The 22074-nt window shown below is 38.7% G+C and overlaps 1 protein-coding gene across 1 annotated transcript in view; it reads left to right on the top strand.

Moving 5' to 3' along the window:
* The first annotated feature begins 219 nt into the window (after positions 1 to 219).
* The window catches only part of PCCA (propionyl-CoA carboxylase subunit alpha), a 1119575-nt gene continuing 1097720 nt past the window's right edge, over positions 220 to 22074 (top strand). Inside the window, exon 1 of the mRNA XM_056555680.1 lies at positions 220 to 246. Within this exon, the coding sequence (XP_056411655.1) occupies positions 235 to 246 (12 nt within the window). The 5' untranslated portion in view covers positions 220 to 234. The remainder of the gene's footprint in view (positions 247 to 22074) is intronic.

The following is a 22074-nucleotide window of genomic DNA, read 5'->3' as shown; positions in this document are numbered from 1 at the left end:
ACTCCGGCTCATGGCTACAGCAGACTGATCCGATATTGATCCAGGGAATGGAGAGAAGCGACTTTATGTCAGGACTGCTAATCAGCGCAGCGACGCCGTAGAAATGTCGCACAGCAACCTCACAGCCGCGGTCGGTACCTTCTGCCTTGTATATGGAGGGATACAGAGAACACGGGGTATACGCTGAGTGGATCAAGGTTTCGGCGATGGGCTCCTTTACCTGGCTATGTGGTGATGTGCCAAAAGGTAGAATAATATTAGAGCAACTCGTTATTTTCTCATTTAATTTTAGTTTTAATCCAAAAAAATGTGAAATTTACTGACACTGAACAATATAACGTCTGACGTAAATATGAAATTGACATACACTACCCCAGGTGACACCCTTTAAGCGTTATATAAACCCTTTTGCTACAGGGGGTTCAATTGTTCATAGTATATTACATAACTGAAATAATTCATATCAATATTTTGGTATACAAGAAGAGAAAGTGTTGATTTTATTTCTGTCTGAAATATCTATATAAGGGGGGGGCATACATTCTTATTTCTGTTTTACATGCAACATAATTATATAAGCAATATAACATTAATTATACAATATCTACTCTTGTAATAAATATCATAACGGTTCTTATAAATTAGTATAATCTCTGTCATGTGATGTAGCATATAAATGTATATGGGATTTCAATGAAAAGCAAAAGCCATTGATATATGTTAATGGTTAGTTAGATACTAATTTACATTATGGGGGCTAATATATTTGTGATAAAAAAAATAGATACTAATTTACATTATGGGGGGGCCTATATATTTGTGATAAAAAATAGATACTAATTTACATTATGGGGGGGGGAGCTTATATATTTGTGATAAAAAATAGATTCTAATTAACATTATGGGGGGCTTATATATTTGTGATAAAACATATATACTAATTTACATTATGGGGGGCTTATATATTTGTGATAAAAAAATAGATACTAATTTACATTATGGGGGGCTTGTATATTTGTGATAAAAAATATATATTAATTTACATTATGGGGGGCTTATATATTTGTGATAAAACATATATACTAATTTACATTATGGGGGGCTTATATATTTGTGATAAAAAATAGATACTAATTTACATTATGGGGGGCTTGTATATTTGTGATAAAAAATATATATTAATTTACATTATGGGGGGCTTGTATATATGTGATAAAAAAATATATACTAATTTACATTATGAGGGCGCTAATATATTTGTGATAATAAATAGATACTAATTTACATTATGGGGCTAATATATTTGTGATAAAAAAAATAGATACTAATTTACATTATGGGGGGGCTAATATATTTGTAATAAAAAATAGATACTAATTTACATTATGGGGGGGGGCTAATATATTTGTAATTAAAAATAGATATATGTATATAGTGCATTGCAACAGTTAAATAAAATGCACCTGAACTAAATAACATAAATCATGATTGATATATATATATATACATGGAGTTGTATAAGTAATAAATAAAATAAATAAGATACATATACCTATCAGTTATATGTTGTTATTATTTAGTTTCGTTAATGGTAATATATCAGCAATATTTCCGATTTGTTGTCAACTGTCAAATAGGTAAAATATTGTGAGTTATAAACAACATATAAATGTATATGGAATATTTCATACATGTTGAAAATAATAGATACACTCCATGTACAATTCTGTATGTTCCTATTCAGTTATATAGGTGCAACAGAAGAGAACAGGCAGTGACCTAGGAAGATGTGCGGCTGAATTCAAGCGATAAAATACGTGCATGCTGGGAGTTGTAGTTCTGCAACAGCTGGAGGCACCCTGGTTTGAAAACACCGCATTAGACTGTGGAAAGAACCTTTCCACCGTCTAATGAGGTGTTTTCCAACCAGGGTGCCTCCAGCTGTTGCAGAACTACAACTCCCAGCATGCCCAGACAGCCTTCGGCTGTCTGGTCATGCTGGGAGTTGTAGTTATGCAACAGCGGGAGGCACCCTGGTTGGGAAAAACTGATCTAATGATAGGGATTATGCAGCACACATATACCACTGCCTCACAGGGCAAAGGCAGCTACGGGGAGAAGAAGCACAGGACCCAGAACAGCCAGACATTCCCATACAATGAAAGCTTCCTCCAAGCAGAGATCAAAAGGAGTTGGACCGGGAAACACAGGAAGCCCCAGCACAACTTAAACAAAAGCGTCATATCTGGGCGAAAACAAGGGCCAAATCAGGCGCACATGCTGCAAATCCATCCGCCGAGAGACCAAAGAATGAGATCATAGCAGCAATGCTTTCATATGGCGCAGACACAACAATAAGCGGCGGCGGCGGTACACAGGAGACAGGATATGTACCGAGCAGTCTCCACCTGTGGTGGACCCGAACCATGCCACCACTGCTGATCCACCTTCTTCTATACCTCCAGGGATACCCCATTAATGTGCAGGACCTCCAGGGATACCCCATTAATATGCAGGACCTCCAGGGATACCCCATTAATATGCAGGACCTCCATGGATACCCCATTAATGTGCAGGACCTCCATGGATACCCCATTAATGTGCAGGACCTCCAGGGATACCCCATTAATATGCAGGACCTCCAGGGATACCCCATTAATATGCAGGACCTCCATGGATACCCCATTAATATGCAGGACCTCCATGGATACCCCCATTAATATGCAGGACCTCCATGGATACCCCATTAATATGCAGGACCTCCATGGATACCCCATTAATATGCAGGACCTCCATGGATACCCCATTAATGTGCAGGACCTCCATGGATACCCCATTAATATGCAGGACCTCCATGGATACCCCCATTAATATGCAGGACCTCCATGGATACCCCATTAATATGCAGGACCTCCATGGATACCCCATTAATATGCAGGACCTCCAGGGATACCCCATTAATATGCAGGACCTCCAGGGATACCCCATTAATATGCAGGACCTCCATGGATACCCCATTAATGTGCAGGACCTCTAGGGATACCCCATTAATATGCAGGACCTCCAGGGATACCCCATTAATATGCAGGACCTCCAGGGATACCCCATTAATATGCAGGACCTCCATGGATACCCCATTAATATGCAGGACCTCCATGGATACCCCATTAATATGCAGGACCTCCATGGATACCCCATTAATATGCAGGACCTCCAGGGATACCCCATTAATATGCAGGACCTCCAGGGATACCCCATTAATATGCAGGACCTCCATGGATACCCCATTAATGTGCAGGACCTCCAGGGATACCCCATTAATATGCAGGACCTCCAGGGATACCCCATTAATATGCAGGACCTCCAGGGATACCCCATTAATATGCAGGACCTCCATGGATACCCCATTAATGTGCAGGACCTCCAGGGATACCCCATTAATATGCAGGACCTCATTGTATACCCCGTTAATATGCAGGACCTCCAGGGATACCCCATTAATATGCAGGACCTCCAGGGATACCCCATTAATGTGCAGGACCTCCATGGATACCCCATTAATGTGCAGGACCTCCAAAGATACCCCCATTAATATGCAGGACCTCCATGGATACCCCATTAATGTGCAGGACCTCCAGGGATACCCCATTAATGTGCAGGACCTCCAGGGATACCCCATTAATGTGTAGGACCTCCATGGATACCCCATTAATGTGCAGGACCTCCAGGGATACCCCATTAATATGCAGGACCTCCATGGATACCCCATTAATATGCAGGACCTCATTGGATACCCTATTAATATGCAGGACCTCCATGGATACCCCATTAATATGCAAGACCTCCAGGGATACCCCATTAATATGCAGGACCTCCATGGATACGCCATTAATGTGCAGGACCTCCATGGATACACCCATTAATGTGCAGGACCCCTATGCATACCCCCATTAATATGCAGGACCTCCATGGATACCCCATTAATATGCAGGACCTCCATGGATACCCCCATTTATGTGCAGGACCCCTATGCATACCCCCATTAATATGCAGGACCTCCATGGATACCCCCATTAATATGCAGGACCTCCATGGATACCCCCATTAATATGCAGGACCTCATTGGATACCCCCATTAATGTGCAGGACCTCCATGGATACCCCCATTAATATGCAGGACCTCATTGGATACCCCCATTAATGTGCAGGACCTCCATGGATACCCCCATTAATATGCAGGACCTCATTGGATACCCCCATTAATGTGCAAGACCTCCATGGATACCCCCATTAATGTGTAGGACCTCCATAGATACCCCCATTAATGTGCAAGACCTCCATGGATACCCCATTAATGTGCAGGACCTCCAAAGATATCCCCATTAATGTGCAGGACCTCCATAGATACCCCCATTAATGTGCAAGACCTCCATGGATACCCCCATTAATGTGCAGGACCTCCAAAGATACCCCCATTAATGTGCAGGACCTCCATGCATACCCCCTTTAATGTGCAGGACCTCCATGGATACCCCATTAATGTGCAGGACCTCCATGCATACCCCCATTAATGTGCAGGACCTCCATGGATACCCCCATTAATGTGCAGGACCTCCATGCATACCCCCATTAATGTGCAGGACCTCCATGGATACCCCATTAATGTGCAGGACCTCCATGCATACCCCCATTAATGTGCAGGACCTCCATGGATAACCCCCATTAATGTGCAGGACCTCCATGGATACCCCCATTAATGTGCAGGACCTCCATGGATACCCCCATTAATGTGCAGGACCTCCATGGATACCCCCATTAATGTGCAGGACCTCCATGGATACCCCCATTAATGTGCAGGACCTCCATAGATACCCCCATTAATGTGCAGGACCTCCATAGATACCCCCATTAATATGCAGGACCTCCATGGATACCCCCATTAATGTGCAGGACCTCCATGGATACCCCATTAATGTGCAGGACCTCCATGCATACCCCCATTAATGTGCAGGACCTCCATGGATACCCCCCATTAATGTGCAAGACCTCCATGGATACCCCCATTAATGTGCAGGACCTCCATGGATACCCCATTAATGTGCAGAACCTCCATGGATACCCCCATTAATATGCAGGACCTCCATGGATACCCCCATTAATGTGCAGGACCTCCAAAGATACCCCCATTAATGTGCAGGACCTCCAAAGATACCCCCATTAATGTGCAGGACCTCCAAAGATACCCCCATTAATGTGCAGGACCTCCAAAGATACCCCCATTAATGTGCAGTGCTGCAATAGTCCAAGTATCCGTGATTAACCTGTCCTAGGGTCACACTAAAGGATTACCAATGAACAAATGTGAAGACATTCATTCCAATTGTTCCATGGTGATGTTACACAACACGTCCAGTGGAGGAGATTCATTACATTCCTCATGTTTTCCTTTTATTGTCATTTATGCATTAAATAAAAAAAAGAAACCTGCAAATTCATCTTCTATAATGTAGTTTAGTTGTACAAAAAACACAGAAAATACGCCACACATTCTGTGACATTACTACTGCATGTGTACAGTAAATCTATAAGAAAGTGGGGATGAAGTGGCATTACTACTGCACGTGTACAATACCTCTATGAGAAAGTAGGGATGATGTGACATTACTACTGCATGTGTACAGGAAATCTATAAGAAAGTGGGGATGAAGTGGCATTACTACTGCATGTGTACAATACCTCTATGAGAAAGTAGGGAAGATGTGACATTACTACTGCATGTGTACAGGAAATCTATAAGAAAGTACGGATGAAGTGGCATTACTACTGCATGTGTACAGGAAATCTATAAGAAAGTACAGTACGGATGAAGTGGCATTACTACTGCATGTGTACAGGAAATCTATAAGAAAGTACGGATGAAGTGGCATTACTACTGCATGTGTACAGGAAATCTATAAGAAAGTACGGATGAAGTGGCATTACTACTGCATGTGTACAGGAAATCTATAAGAAAGTACGGATGAAGTGGCATTACTACTGCACGTGTACAGGAAATCTAAAAAAAAAGTGGGGATGATATTACATTACTACTGCATGTGTACAGGAAATCTATAAGAAAGTACGGATGATGTGACATTACTACTGCACGTGTACAATACATTTATGAGAAAGTACGGATGATGTGACATTACTACTCCATGTGTACAGTAAATCTATGAGAAAGTGCGGATGATATGACATTACTACTGCATGTGTACAATACCTCTATGAGAAAGTGGGGATGATGTGACATTACTACTACATGTGTACAATACCTCTATGAGAAAGTGGGGATGATGATACATTACTACTGCATGTGTACAATACATTTATGAGAAAGTGCGGATGATGTGACATTACTACTGCATGTGTACAATACATTTATGAGAAAGTGCTGATAATGCCACATCATCCGCACTTTCTCATAAATGTATTGTACACATGCAGTAGTAATGTCACATCATCCGCACTTTCTCATAAATGTATTGTACACATGCAGTAGTAATGTCACATCATCCGCACTTTCTCATAAATGTATTGTACACATGCAGTAGTAATGCCACATAATCCGCACTTTCTCATAAATGTATTGTACACATGCAGTAGTAATGCCACATAATCCGCACTTTCTCATAAATGTATTGTACACATGCAGTAGTAATGCCACATAATCCGTACTTTCTCATAAATGTATTGTACACATGCAGTAGTAATGCCACATAATCCGTACTTTCTCATAAATGTATTGTACACATGCAGTAGTAATGCCACATAATCCGTACTTTCTCATAAATGTATTGTACACATGCAGTAGTAATGCCACATAATCCGTACTTTCTCATAAATGTATTGTACACATGCAGTATTATTGCCATATCACTACTGCACGTGTACAATACTTTTGTGAGAATACATACGATGTAACATTAGGTCTGCGAGTGTAAATCCGTGAGACTGTACAGATGTGACATTTCTACTGCAAGTGTACAATACCTCTGTGAGAAAGAACAGATGATGTGACATTACTACTGCAAGTGTACACTACTAATGTGAGAATGTGCACGTAATGTGACATTACTACCGCAAATGTACAGTACTTCTGTGAGAAAGAACAGATCATGTGACTTTATTACTGCAAGGGTACAATACTTCTGTGAGAATGTACGAGTGATATTACATTACTACTGCAAGTGTACAATACTTCTGTGATAAAGTACAGAGGATGTGACATTACTACTGCAAGTGTACAAGACTTCTGTGATAAAGTTCAGAGGATGTGACATTACTACTGCATGTGTACAATACTTCTGTGAGAATGTACGAGTGATATTACATTACTTCTGCAAGTGTACAATACTTCTGTGATAAAGTGCAGAGGATGGGACATTACTACTGCACGTGTACAATACTTCTGTGAGAATGTACAAGTGATCTGACATTACTACTTCAAATGTACAATACTAAAGTGAGAATGTACGAGGGATGTGACATTATTACTGCAAGTGTACAATTCTAATGTGAGAATGTACGAGTGATGTGACATTACTACAGAAAGTGTAAAATACTTCTGTGATAAAGTACAGAGGATGTGACATTACTACTTCAAGGGTACAATACTTCTGTGAGAATGTACAAGGGATGTGACATTACTACTTAAAGTGTACAATACTAAAGTGAGAATGTTCAAGTGTACAATACTTCTGTGAGAATGTACAAGTGATGTGACATTACTACTTCAAGTGTACAATAGGATGTGACATTACTACTGCAAGTACACAATCCTTCTGTGGGAAAGTTTAGAGGATGCCAAATTACTGTTGCAAGTGTAACATAATTCAGTGGAAAAGTACAGATGATGTGACATTACTACTGCAAGTATACAATACCTCTGTGGGAAATTACACATGTACACTACTTCTGTGAGAAAGTCCAGATGATGTGACATTACTACTGCAAGTGTATACTTTTTCTGTGAGAAAGCACAGATGATGTGACATTACTACTGCATGTGTACAATACATATGTGAGAAAGCACAGATGATGTGACATTACTACTGCATGTGTACAATACATATGTGAGAAAATACAGAAGATGTGACATTACTACTGCATGTGTACAATACATATGTGAGAAAGCACAGATGATGTGACATTACTACTGCATGTGTACAATACATATGTGAGAAAATACAGAAGATGTGACATTACTACTGCATGTGTACAATACATATGTGAGAAAGCACAGATGATGTGACATTACTACTGCATGTGTACAATACATATGTGAGAAAATACAGAAGATGTGACATTACTACTGCATGTGTACAATACATATGTGAGAAAATACAGAAGATGTGACATTACTACTGCATGTGTACAATACATATGTGAGAAAATACAGAAGAGGTGACAATACTACTGCAATTAAACACTTTCGTGAAAAAGTACAGATGATGCGACATTATTCATTTGCAGAGAAAGTGCAGATGATGTGACATTACAAGTGTACAGTCTGTGAGAAGGAGAACATGATCTGGAGATAACAACTGACCTAGGTATTGCACATAATTACAATACACATGAGTGACATTAATGAGAACATGGGTATTTGGTGAAATTGCTACTACATCTGTAAAATGCATCTGTAGTAACATAAAAATAAGTATAAAACACACCTCTAATGGATATATGGTGCCATTAGCACAATGTATGTGACTGATCTGCTATTGGTGTGTACACTACACTAGTCTAATTACTACATCGTGTCTAATATATGTTCAGAACATAGAGATGACATATTCAAAGAATAACATCATAAATGCCACATTAATCTAAGTATGTCCCTCGAACATGAGAATAAAGTCACATTACTACTACATTTACATATTACATCCGTAAGAACTTGAAAATAAATTCATAAAAAAGTGGGGAGATAAGAACCATTCAGCCCATGTAGTCTGCCCAATATTCTGAATACTGTCGCTAGGCACTGGCACTATGTTAACTCACATTCCTAAATATGTTCAATACATAGAACATGATAATAAAGTGAGCTATACACCTGTACAATATATCTTTAGCAACCTGAAGACAGAAGAACTACAATACATCTGTAAGAACATGGGGAAAAAAAGACATCACTACTACACTTGTAGACTACATCAACAGAGAAACAGTAACATTACTACTATATGTGTACAATATACCAGCATTTAAAAAAAGTGGCATTACTACTATATGTGTACAATATATCAACATTTTAAAAAGTGTCATTACTACTATATGTGTACAATATACCAGCATTTAAAAAAGTGGCATTACTACTATATTTATACAATATACCAGCATTTAAAAAAGTGTCATTACTACTATATTTATAGAATATACCAGCATTTAAAAAAGTGTCATTACTACTATATTTATACAATATACCAGCATTTAAAAAAGTGGCATTACTACTATATTTATACAATATACCAGCATTTAAAAAAGTGTCATTACTACTATATTTATACAATATACCAGCATTTAAAAAAGTGTCATTACTACTATATTTATACAATATACCAGCATTTAAAAAAGTGGCATTACTACTATATGTGTACAATATGCCAGCATTTTAAAAAGTAACATTACTACTATATGTGTACAATATACCAGCATTTAAAAAAGTGGCATTACTACTATATTTATACAATATACCAGCATTTAAAAAAGTGGCATTACTACTATATGTATACAATATACCAGCATTTAAAAAAGTGGCATTACTACTATATTTATACAATATACCAGCATTTAAAAAAGTGGCATTACTACTATATGTATACAATATACCAGCATTTAAAAAAGTGGCATTACTACTATATTTATACAATATACCAGCATTTAAAAAAGTGGCATTACTACTATATGTAAACAGTATATCAGAATTTTAAAAAAAAGTGGCATTACTACTATATGTGTACAGTATACCAGCATAAGAAAAACTGCCCGACTATTCTAGTACATGGGCATGAAACAAAGGCAAATTATTGCTACATGTGTGCCACACACCTGATAAAACACGAGAATCTTCATCTGTGGGATAATGGGCATCATTGGCATTATAAATGGCTCTGAAGCCGCATTATATGTGCACAGTACAAGTGTGAACACTGTGAAATGACGCAGATCAGTGCTGCAAGTGTACACTGGAAATAACATTGTGCTGGGGGAACTGTACTTCACCTTCACAGTTTATTTGGGAGGTAATAGCAATGGAGTGGCAGCGGTGCCCCTTAGATATTACATATATGGGGGGGGGGGGGCATGGTGTTGGTGTAGCATTTCTTCTACATGAGTACAGTACATACAGGAGAATATGGCAATGAGCTGATATTAATAAAACATATGTACAATAGATCTGTGAAAACATCGACATTCTTGGGTATTAATACATTTGTAGGAAGGTATAGACTGGGTGGCATAAATGTACAGTACAGATAGAAGAACGTCCTGCTGGGGTGGCATGGGGTGGCATAATACTACACATGGCCATGGGCAGAGGAGGTAAATAAGGGGATATCAGTGCTATATATATGTGTACTATATATTTAGGGGTACATGGAGGTACAGAAGTATCAGCACAACAGAAAACACACATTTTTGCCTGTGGGATCATATTATTAACTGCATTCGTTTTTTATTCGTTTTCTGTTAATAAGTTGAATCCCCTAATAAGTCTGAACACCTAAATATTAGCCAAACCAGTCGCCCCTGTTCCTTAAACGTCAAAGAGAAATAATAAGAACGGTCTAAACGTTCAGAAGGAATTGCAAGTCTTTTCCCCTCTAGATCAGTGGTCTCCAACCTGCGGACCTCCAGATGTTGCAAAACTACAACTCCCAGCATGCCCGGACAGCCTTTGGCTGTCCGGGCATGCTGGGAGTTGTAGTTTTGCAACATCTGGAGGTCCGCAGGTTGGAGACCACTGCTCTAGTTGACAACATTGAAGACCACATACAAATAAGAACGAATAAGAACGAAAAGCAGGTGATCTAATGCCCCACCGACTCTTTAACCCTTTAGAGAGAGAAGCCGCATCTTATAACTTGAGATATCCCGACAATTGATACTTGGCTGAACTCATTTACCTGACTGCAACAGAAAAAGACGTATGTCATTGGAGAGCGCCGGATACTGGGCACAGCTCTTCCCAGTCTGTGCCCGGTGCCAGCTGCTACCTGTCTCATGTACAGTACAGAGGGGAAGATAATCGGTCTTTTTTCTGCAGGGGCAGTATATAGATGCCATCTCTTCAGGGGCTACTCATCTGTATACCCATTGTACGGACAAGTGTATATCAAGCAGATAAGTAGGTACGTTTTGTTCAACCTGATGGCCGCTATTTCCTTGGTAATAGGTTGGTATCAATCATCACAATGGCGCAATGTTCCTTTTCAAGTTGCATTGTTCATACAGGTCTATTAAATCTACAGCTACTCTGCTCCCCCATTCAACAGTCTGTTACCCAAACACAAGCACCAGCTGCCTGCACCAAAATACAGACCCCTGGATCCTGGGTCTTCTCAGAAGGGGGAACCCTGATCAATTAAAATCAATGAAACAATAGAGAGTGAAGTTCAAGTGGTGCTCCTGTGATGTGATGGTGGCTGAGGGTGACCTCTTTCTGTGGCCCTTTGTGTCATGAATGTGCTCTGTTGGCATTATATGGGTGAATGGCAAAGAATAGAAATGTTGTTGTGGGACACTGAGCCCTGGAAATAATGCAGTTAATGTTATTATCTTCCCCTGAAATAAGGAAACATTGATAGGTGGATAACCGACCAGGTGTTCAGAATGACCAGCTAATACTAGGGCAGGTATATAGCAATAGCAGAGTCTTGCTTCCAGTTTTAAATGACACAAAAAAGGAAGAGTAACAAAATGGCAGACAGTAAGCTAAATTTAGTCAGTAGTTTAAACAGGGCTGGGATAAGGTATTTTTGGTGCCTTAGACAGACAAATGGTGCCCCACTTTCAGTGCTAAGGTCTAATAGGATATATGTTAACTCCCCAACAAAAATTAGTATAAAAAAATAAAATAAAATCTATCTATATATATATATACAGCAACAGAAGAATGCAGCAGCACACTGCCAGCACAAGGATATAGGTGAAACATGAACATGCAGATAAAACATGGAGAGCTATACAGCTATGGTGTAATAGATGCAAATGTGAAACTATGAAATAGTGAGGCACTTAGCTCGCAAATTTGTCTCCGCCGGGGGTCAAATAGCTTGGACCGTCCCACCGCGATAAGGTGGCCTCATTGGGACGGACCCTACACTGTGAATATGCCTCTGTGTGAACAGTTCAGTAAGCATGGCAGGGTCTGGAACATCCAAGACACCTTATATACGCACCTGATAGAGGTGGGTGGGGTGCAAGGCCAACATGGAGGTAGCCACTCCCCCGTATGTGCAATACAGACAAAGAATAAGTCAGCCAGCACTATATAAAAATATAGGTAAAGGATGAAGGCAGCACACCACAGTAGTAAAGTCCAAACAAATGTCAATTTATTCCATGATGTGGATTACATCATGGAATAAATTCACGTTTTTTGGACTTTACTACGGTGGTGTGCTGCCTTCATCCTTTACCTATCCAATGGAACCGGAGCACCGAGGTTCAATTGGCGTGCACCTGTAACATTTAACTTGATGTGCTGCTTCCTATAGACCAATATATATATATATATATATATATATATATATACACACACAAATATACACACACTGTATACATCCAATAATACATACAGTCATGGCCATAAATGTTGGCACCCCTGAAATGTTTCAATAAAATTAAGTATTTCTCACAGAAAAGGATTGCAGTAACACATGTTTTGCTATACACGTGTTTATTCCCTTTGTGTGTATTGGAACTAAACCAAAAAGGGAGGAAAAAAAAGGACATTTGACATAATGTCACACCAAACTCCAAAAATGGTCTGGACAAAATTATTGGCACCCTTAACTTAATATTTGGCTGCACACCCTTTGGAAAAAAATAACTGAAATCAGTCACTTCCTATAACCATCAATAAGCTTCTTACACCTCTCAGCCAGACCACTCTTCCTTTGCAAACTGCTCCAGGTCTCTCTTATTGGAATGACGCCTTTTCCCAATCCACAGGTGTTCAATGAGATTTAGATGAGGACTCATTGCTGGCCACTTCAGAACTCTCCAGCGCTTAGTTGCCATCCATTTCTGGGTGATTTTTGACATATGTTTGGAAGACCCAAGATCTCGGACACAAACCCAGCTTTCTGACACTGGGCTGCACAGTGCAATTCAAAATATGTTGGTAATCCTCAATTTCATGATGCCTTGCACACATTCAAGGTACCCAGTCCCAGAGGCAGCAAAACAACCCCAAAACATCATTGGACCTCCACCATCTTTTACTGTAGGTACTGTGTTCTTTTCTTTGTTGGCCTCATTCCATTTTCGGTAAACAGTAGAATGCTGTGCTTTACCAAAAAGCTCTATCTTGGTCTCATCTGTTCACAAAATGTTTTCCCAGAAGGATTTTGGCTTATTAAAATTCATTTTGGCAAAATGTAGTCTTGCTTTTTTATGTCTCTGTGTCAGCAGTGGGGTCTCCTGGGTCTCCTGCCATAGCATTTCATTTCATTTAAATTTCAACTGATAGTTCACGCTGACATTGATGCTCCCGGAGCCTGCAGGACAGCTTGAATATCTTTGGAACTTGTTTGGGGCTGCTTATCCACCATCCAGACTATCCTGCGTTGACACCTTTCATCAATTTTTCTCTTCTGTCCATGCCCAGGGAGATTAGCTACAATGCCATGGGTTGCAATCTTCTTAATAATGTTGCGCACTGTGGGCAAATGCAAATCTAGATCTCTGGAGATGGACTTATAACCTTGAGATTGTTGATATTTTTTCCACAATTTTGGTTCTCAAATCCTCAGACAGTTCTTTTCCTCTTTCTGCAAAGACTAAGTGAACTTCTCTCCTTTTTATCTGCTTTCAGGTGTGATTTTTATATTGCCCACATCTGTTACTTGCTCCAGGTGAGTTTAAAGGAGCATCACATGCTTGAAACAATCTTATTTTTCCACAATTTTGAAAGGGTGGCAATAATTTTGTCCAGCCCATTTTTGGAGTTTGGTGTCCAATTTGCTTTTTTTCCTCCATTTTTTTTTGGTTTAGTTCCAATACACACAAATGGAATAAACATGTGTATAGCAAAATAAAGACTTCCCTGCATGGTGAGTGTCGTCTTCTCGTCTCTTGTTTTCGTTTCAATAGCAAAATATGTGTTACTGCAATCCTTTTCTGTGAGAAATACATAATTCTCCTGAAAAATTTCAGGGGTGCCAACATTTACAGCCATAACTGCAACTAGAAGACATTTTTAATGTGTCCCAATACCACTGACATCAAATCAGTAGTCTTACAGCTACTAAATATTACCATTACACAAAGAACAAATACTAGCACTAAACTTCTCCAAAAGACCACTTCTTTGAGAAAACCAATTTATTTTTGGTGGTCCTCTCAAAGAGTTTTCACTACATATTACAATTATACTGTTACTAATAAAATCCAGTATCCCAAACCAACATTACAAATTATACCAGTATACAAGTAAAGCTACATTTACACTATGGACATTCTAAGTAGAAATTCAAGATTGCAAACCCGCTGACAGAATGAACATGTTCAAACTTTCAGCAGAAATCCACACTTACTGCATTTTCTTCAACAGTGATGGCGTCGGTCCATGTGGCCTTAGCGCCTATGAACTTCAGCGGTGGTCACTGCACTAGAAATATCCTCCTAGAAAATATCTCCAGGCTGATATTCCAATATTCCATAGTGTAAACCCAGCCTAATAGTGCCACATCATGACCACACATTACCACCAGACAGGGTACTAAAAATTCCCTCATGCTACTACTAAAGAGCATACCTTCTATCAAGACCAAAAATACCCCCATACAGTGTCAATTTAACGGTAGATACAAGATGAACAAAGGCTCTGCAGACCATCTAAGATTACAATACAGTTACATCTAGTGGCTCATAACCCCAGTCCATCTGCAGACTTCTGCAGAATCGGTTGGACAAACATCTAAAGGTGCCCATACACCTTATACTAAACTCGGTCAAACCCGCTACCACTGCTGGGTTTGGCCAACTGTATAAAATATATGAGCAAAGAGAAGAGAAGGATTGGGCCTGCTGGATTTTTGCAACCCGACCCTTTTGTCACCGCCAGACCCTCCCTTTCCCGTTCATTTGTATGGCGAGGTCGGGAGAGATAACTATCAAACATTCATCTGACAATGAAAATATACCTTTAGGCTCTGCACTTTTCCAACACCATCCTCACCTTTTCCACACTTAAAGGAGGAGATTCATCAAAACTTGTGCAGAGGAAAAGTTGACCAGTTGCCCATAGCAACCTGTCAGATCGCTTCTTTCATGAAAAATAAAAGAAACAATCTGATTGGTTGCTATGGGCAACTGGTCAACTTTTCCTCAGCGTTGGTCTTGATGAATCTCCCCCATGATGCCCCAAATACTAAATGCCTCTCTTGGTAGATAGGTAGGTGCCCCCAATATATAGATAGGTGGCCGCCAGTTGGTATATAGGTTTCCGCAGGAGATGATTGTCCCCAGTTGGTAGATAGGTGCCTTTTATGACCTTATGGGGGCACAATAATGTAAAATAATTTTTTTTTTTATAAATATCCTTTGTAATAAGGATCCATATTATAGATGCATATTATAGACAGATTTCAGTTGTAATACCATTACTATATCATCAGTATTTCATCAGTATTTTGCACAGTAACTACTGATGGTCTGACAGCATAATGGTCAAATACAGATACATGCCTATTTTAATCCCTTTCCATATACTTCAATTGGCTTATTCCATCTGCAAAATGGATGAAAGTAGCATTTGCTGTGTTTTTAAATGGCCATGTGAAAAGCCCTATCTATTAATATTAGCTCGGTATTATGAACAGAAAAAAACAGACATGGGGCAAATTCAGCTTGAAACCCTAATTGTCTGGGTTTTCCCCTTAACAACCAATCACAGCCCATATTTCATATCTTAGTGAGCTCTTGTAAAGTGAAAGTTGGGCTGTGATTGGTTGCTATGGGAAAATCATACAATTAGGGTTTCAGGCTGATTGATAAATATGGGCCAATATGGACAGTTTGGAACTGGCCTTGAAGGCAGCTTCTGGTTCTGTCTCCTATAAGGAAATTACTGTAGCAGAAAGGGGACACAATTAAAAATTCCCCTTTGACATTTCCCCCAAATATTACAATAAAAAAAATTACTTATACATGTGGGTCAGAACTATTACAATAATATCAAATTAATATACTTTTCTATTTACAAAGGTAGTAAAGCAAAATAAAATTGCTTCCTATATAACCTTTTAATTTTTTCATCAACAGAGCTGTGGCTCAATTTTGCACAATGATCTATAATTTTTTCTTGGATTAGATGGGATTTCTTTATAGCTTTTTATTTCATTTTTTACACCCCCCCACAAAATGATGCAAAAATAAAAAATAAAAAATAGGCCTAATGTATACAACAATTATTTGAATAACCGACTAAAACTGATTAATGACTTACTGTTCACCCTGCCCCTCTTGTTTTCCATCAGACAATATTTGTTTTTAGGGTTGTATAAAACACCACGAATCTCATGCATTTCTTAGAATGCCATTTTTTTAAATTCAGATGTGATTTCTTTAGATTTTTTTCTTTTTAATTAATAAAGAGAAGTGAATGGAAAAACATTTAAAAAAAACCCCAACAATTATAGATCATGCTAAAAAATAAATACCACTGATTGTAAATAAAATAAAGTAAAGTATATTTCACAACTCCCCTTTGACCTATGACAAACATCATTCAACAATGTATTTTTTTTCTAAAAATTGTGGAAGCAATGTAAAAAAAACAAATCAGAACCCCCCAAAAAATAAAAAAGCAAAAAACAAAACAAACAAGCAAACAAAAACATTGTTATAAGAATTTACTGTTCCATTTGCCAGTCTTAAGCCAAACTATGCTACATTAAGATGAACATGCCTCTTAATACATTTGGCACATTTTTACCTGAATGCATGCCTCCTTATCCAAAATCATACACTTCAAATATTTGCAAGTCTTTGATTCTTGCCATAATATTACCTTTAGTCACTCTTAATGACTGGACAATGAGAGTGGATCATATCTACAGATGGGAGGAAATAGCAGTCTGGGTACACCGCCCACATCTCAAATTTAGAAACACATGGAGGGGAATTGAGCCAACCATTTAGACAGTTTTTTCTTCTAATTTGGTGGCATGAAAAGTCGCAGACTGGCCCTGTGCAACATTTTCTGTAATAATTCATTTAGAACATTAAAATTTAATTACCATGAAGTGTTCTTATTTAGAGCACTTTGTGCAGTTGTCATGTGCAACTTCTTGTTAAATGTTTCAGAAATGTTGCACGGGCCAGAATTAGAAGTTATCACAGGGAAGATCAACCTTGCCCTATAGAACTATCGAAATGGCTCTATGCGACAATTGTATTAAGGTTTGTGTGACATTTGATACAATTGGGGCACAGCCGCTACTCTCTCTGCCACATATAACCAAATGAAAGTAGAACAGTTCTGTGATGATTCATCAAAGTCTTTGCGCCATTTGATAAATGCGGAGTACATCCGTCACTATCGCCGCAAAATTTGCAGACTAATAACAGCCAAGACACGGATTTGATAAATTCCCCTCACAGCTCTTGTTGATCTCTTTTAGAAATGTCTACCATCATTCCCCCTTTCTCTTATTCGAATGCAAAGTGCAGCTTCTATACATGTATTCTATTATTATTTCTTAAATACTGTTGGAGTAAGCAGGGTTTTTCTTTTGTGTTGGTAGCCTTTACTTGTAGGTTCCTGTTACACATCACATAGGATGGTTTTACATGTGAGACAAAAATTTGACTGATTTGTCTCAAACAGAAACCAATAACAGCTTAGTTTTTGTTTCTCAAAATGAGAAATCTTTTTGTCACTTACAGATTGATAAATATGATTACTTTAATTTGCAAAAAATCCTGTGTAGATCAGACATCTGTCCACTACTTCTTATTTAAGGGGTATTCCGGGCAAAAACATCTTATCCCCCTATTGAAAGGATAGGGGATAAGATGTCTGATCGTGGGGGGCCCGCCGGTGGGAACCTCGCAATCTCCCTGCAGCAGCCCGATTTCTATGCGTAGCTGCGTCTGAAGTTTTGGAAACCTCCGGGCTTCAGAGACAGGGACATGACGTCACGCCCCCTCCATTCATGTCTATGGGAGGGGGCGTTGCGGCTGTCTCGGGGAGATAAGATGTTTTTGCCCAGAATACCCCTTTAACCTGCAAAATACAAGTATTACATGATTACAATATAGGCAAACGAAGCAGCTATACTTTTTTTTAATATTGATTTGATGAGCCCCACCTAACTGCAGAGCACTGACTACAAGGCCAGCAACTATTTTTTTTGTGTAATATTAGCTCTTATGTAATACATTTTTCATGCATTTCTCAGTCTATTGATTTAACCTGCATGCAACTTAAACATTCCGCTACTTTTTATTGCGCATATGAATACATTTAACTCCTTTACGACTGCCTGAATTTGGATTTGTGGCTTACGGTTTCTGTTCCCTTACCTTCGAAGACCCATAACTTTTTTTTTTCCAGAAAAATATGGAATTGCAAAGTTTTGTGGGACAATATTTTTTTCCCGCTTTCACAAAACAAAAAAGCCAACATACTGACTTAATTCTTTAATATGATGATACTAAACTTCAATAATAATTCACTTATGAAAATTTATATTTTATTGTTAAATTTTTCTAAGCAAACGTGAAAAAATAAAATAAAAATGTACTCATTGCTGTGTTCTGACCTCTATAACATTTTTATTTTTCCATCTATAAAGATGTGTTGATGTGTTAATTTGTGTAGTTCTGACTTTTTGATCACTTTTTCTGTGATGTAACAAATTTTTTTTTTGGGTGCTTACACTGTTAACTGTGCAAGATCATTGATGTAATAATTAAATCGTTTGGATAATTACACATGTGGTGATTTTTTTTTAACATAATTTTTATTAAGCATTTTCAAATATAAAACAACAGCACTCAGGGATTAAACACCCCCAACAGGAGATACCTGACCCTGACAAAGGATACAATCAAAAGTAACAAGATCAGTAAGACACGTGTACACATTGTAGCAGCATTAAAGTGTACCTGTCGTCAACAAAAACTTTTTATATAATGTAGATAATAACATATGTATATTTGTGATATACATTGGTTAAAAAAAAATGCTGTCTCTGCAGTTATTGCCTGTGTGTCTCTGTGAGGAGTCCAAATACAGGAAGTGAGGACAGGACAAGCAGGGCTCTGTGCAGGCTCCTGGCTTGTCAATCATCCTCATGTGTGAGCCCATAGCATGTCACAGAACCTCACTGCACAGAGCCCTGCTTGTCCACTCTCACTTCCTGTATTTGGACTCCTCATAGAGACACACAGGCAATAGCTTCAGGGACAAAAATATACATATTTTTTAACCAATGTATATTACAAATATACATATAATGGTATTATCTACATTATGTAAAAAGTTTTTGTTGATGACAGGTACACTTTAACATAGAATGCATGGATCAATTTAAACATAACCACAAACAAACTCCCCCTCCCCTCACTCTCCCTCAAGTAAATCAACAAAGATCTTCATAAGCAAGGAACAAGGGAAATAGGTCACCAGGTCACCCAGTATGCTCTTCCTGGCTTTTATGAGTACCGACCGAATAATTTCACTAGATTCCGACAATGGTAAGTATGAAAGGATCTCCAACCAAAGGTGTAGCTTTAGCTTCTGTGCCCCCATGCAAAAAACAGATACCGCTTCATCTGATGAAGTACATCAGAGACAGATGGCATGGAGGCAGTCAACCACTAAGCTAGTAGGCAACGTTTACCCAGGATGTTTATTTTTTATTTTTATGGTATTTGGAATATGGAAAAAGGGGGTGATTTAAAGGGGTATTCCAGGCAAAAACTTTTTTTTATATATCAACTGGCTCCGGAAAGTTAAACAGATTTGTAAATTACTTCTATTAAAAAATCTTAATCCTTCTAATAGTTATTAGCTTCTGAAGTTTTCTGTCTAACTGCTCAATGATGATGTCACGTCATGGAAGCTGTGCATGATGGGAGAATATCCCTTGCATGATGGGAGAATATCCCCATAGGAGCTGGACAGCTCCCGGGATGGGAGTCATCAGAAAGCAGTTAGACAGAAAACAGCAACTCAACTTCAGAAGCTAATAACTATTGTAAGGATTAAGATTTTTTAATATAAGTAATTAACAAATGTGTTTAACTTTCCGGAGCCAGTTGATATATGAAAAAAAGTTTTTGCCTGGAATACCCCTTAAATTTTTTATATGAGGGGTGTTTATAATTTTTTTAAACTAATTTTTTTTTAAATTCTGCTCGTGCAGATGATTACAGGAGAGAGGGTGAGAGCTGGTTTATATCTTCCCAGCACATACAGGTGAAACTATTCGATATTCGAATAATTAGAATATCATGCAAAAGTACATTGTATTACATTAATGCAACTTAAAAGGAAAGGAAGCATGATGTGCTCCAAAATCTCCTGGTAGACGGATGTGTTGACCCTGGACTTAATGAAGCGCAGTGGACCAACACCAGCAGATGACATGGCTCCCCAAATCATAGTAATTGGGGGGCTTTGGGGTTTTCATGAGCTTTAAGCCATAGTCATCACAATTATGAGGAATCACAGCTTGAACTATCTTGCTTTGCATGTAATGAGTCTCTCTCATATATTAGTTTCACCTTTTAAAGGGGTTATCCACCATAAGGTATTTTAGAACGTACCTGCCAAACAGTAATGAACATACTTAAGAAGGATCTGCGCTTGTCTTGGGGCTAAATGGCTATGTTGTAAGATTACCATAACACTGGCTAGTTTTTCGTGAACTGGTATTTCCTGTTTGAGTTTTGTTCTTTGCCTACAAATCCCATAATTCCATTTTTCTCCCTCCCATACATCAGCCACCCCACCCATTGAAACATAAATGAGCTGCATCCATTCAAAAGACCTGTGGTGTTGCAAAAATACAATGCAGATTAATCTCTCTCCCACAAAGCAATCGCTCCACCCAATGAAGCAGACAGGCTCCTGTAATCAGCTGACTAGTGATGTCAGGTCTCGGCCGCATTGCAACCTGGGAAAAATCTGAGAAAATAGTCATTTTGTATGCAGTTAAAAATAAATATTGGGGTAAAAATCACATAAGAATTGTGAGAAAACTGTCACACACAGGTACAGACACTAGAACTACACTGACTTTACAGCCCCTGTAGCATAGTCAAATAAAAAAAAATCCTGAAATGAATGAACTTTGCACGATATTCAAAATTTTCTAGTTTCACCTATATATCATAGTGCAGTCTGGATGAAATGCAAGGGTTTTTCAAGATCTACGAAAATCCTTGTTGGATAATAGGGCTTTCCAATACTATTATGGTAGAAAAAAAAGGCGCAAAATGTGCGCCTCTTAGTAAATGTCTCCCACTGATTATTTTTACACATACACTAATAACAATAAAATAAGTTGCAGGCATGGATACATACAGTTTCAGTCACCACATTTGGGTAAGAAAGCTGGGTCTGGTGATAAGGCTACACTGTCATCTTGAATTACCATATGTGGCTGCTCAATAAAGAAGGTTGTTATTTCCCTCACTCATTTATGTGTTATTATTCCTAGAAGGAATGCTAGCTTAAAGGGGTACTCCGTTGCTAAACATCTAGCTGTGCTGGCTGGCTGTGCTTGGCTTTGGGCGGCAGTGGGCGTTATGCCCCCCCTTCCAATAATGTCTATGGGAGGGGAT

The sequence above is a fragment of the Hyla sarda genome, chromosome 2, assembly GCF_029499605.1.
Source record: "Hyla sarda isolate aHylSar1 chromosome 2, aHylSar1.hap1, whole genome shotgun sequence".
In the NCBI taxonomy this organism is placed as follows: Eukaryota; Metazoa; Chordata; class Amphibia; order Anura; family Hylidae; genus Hyla; species Hyla sarda.
Note: the sequence above shows the minus strand (reverse complement) of the source record. Positions and strands in the feature narration are given on the sequence as shown.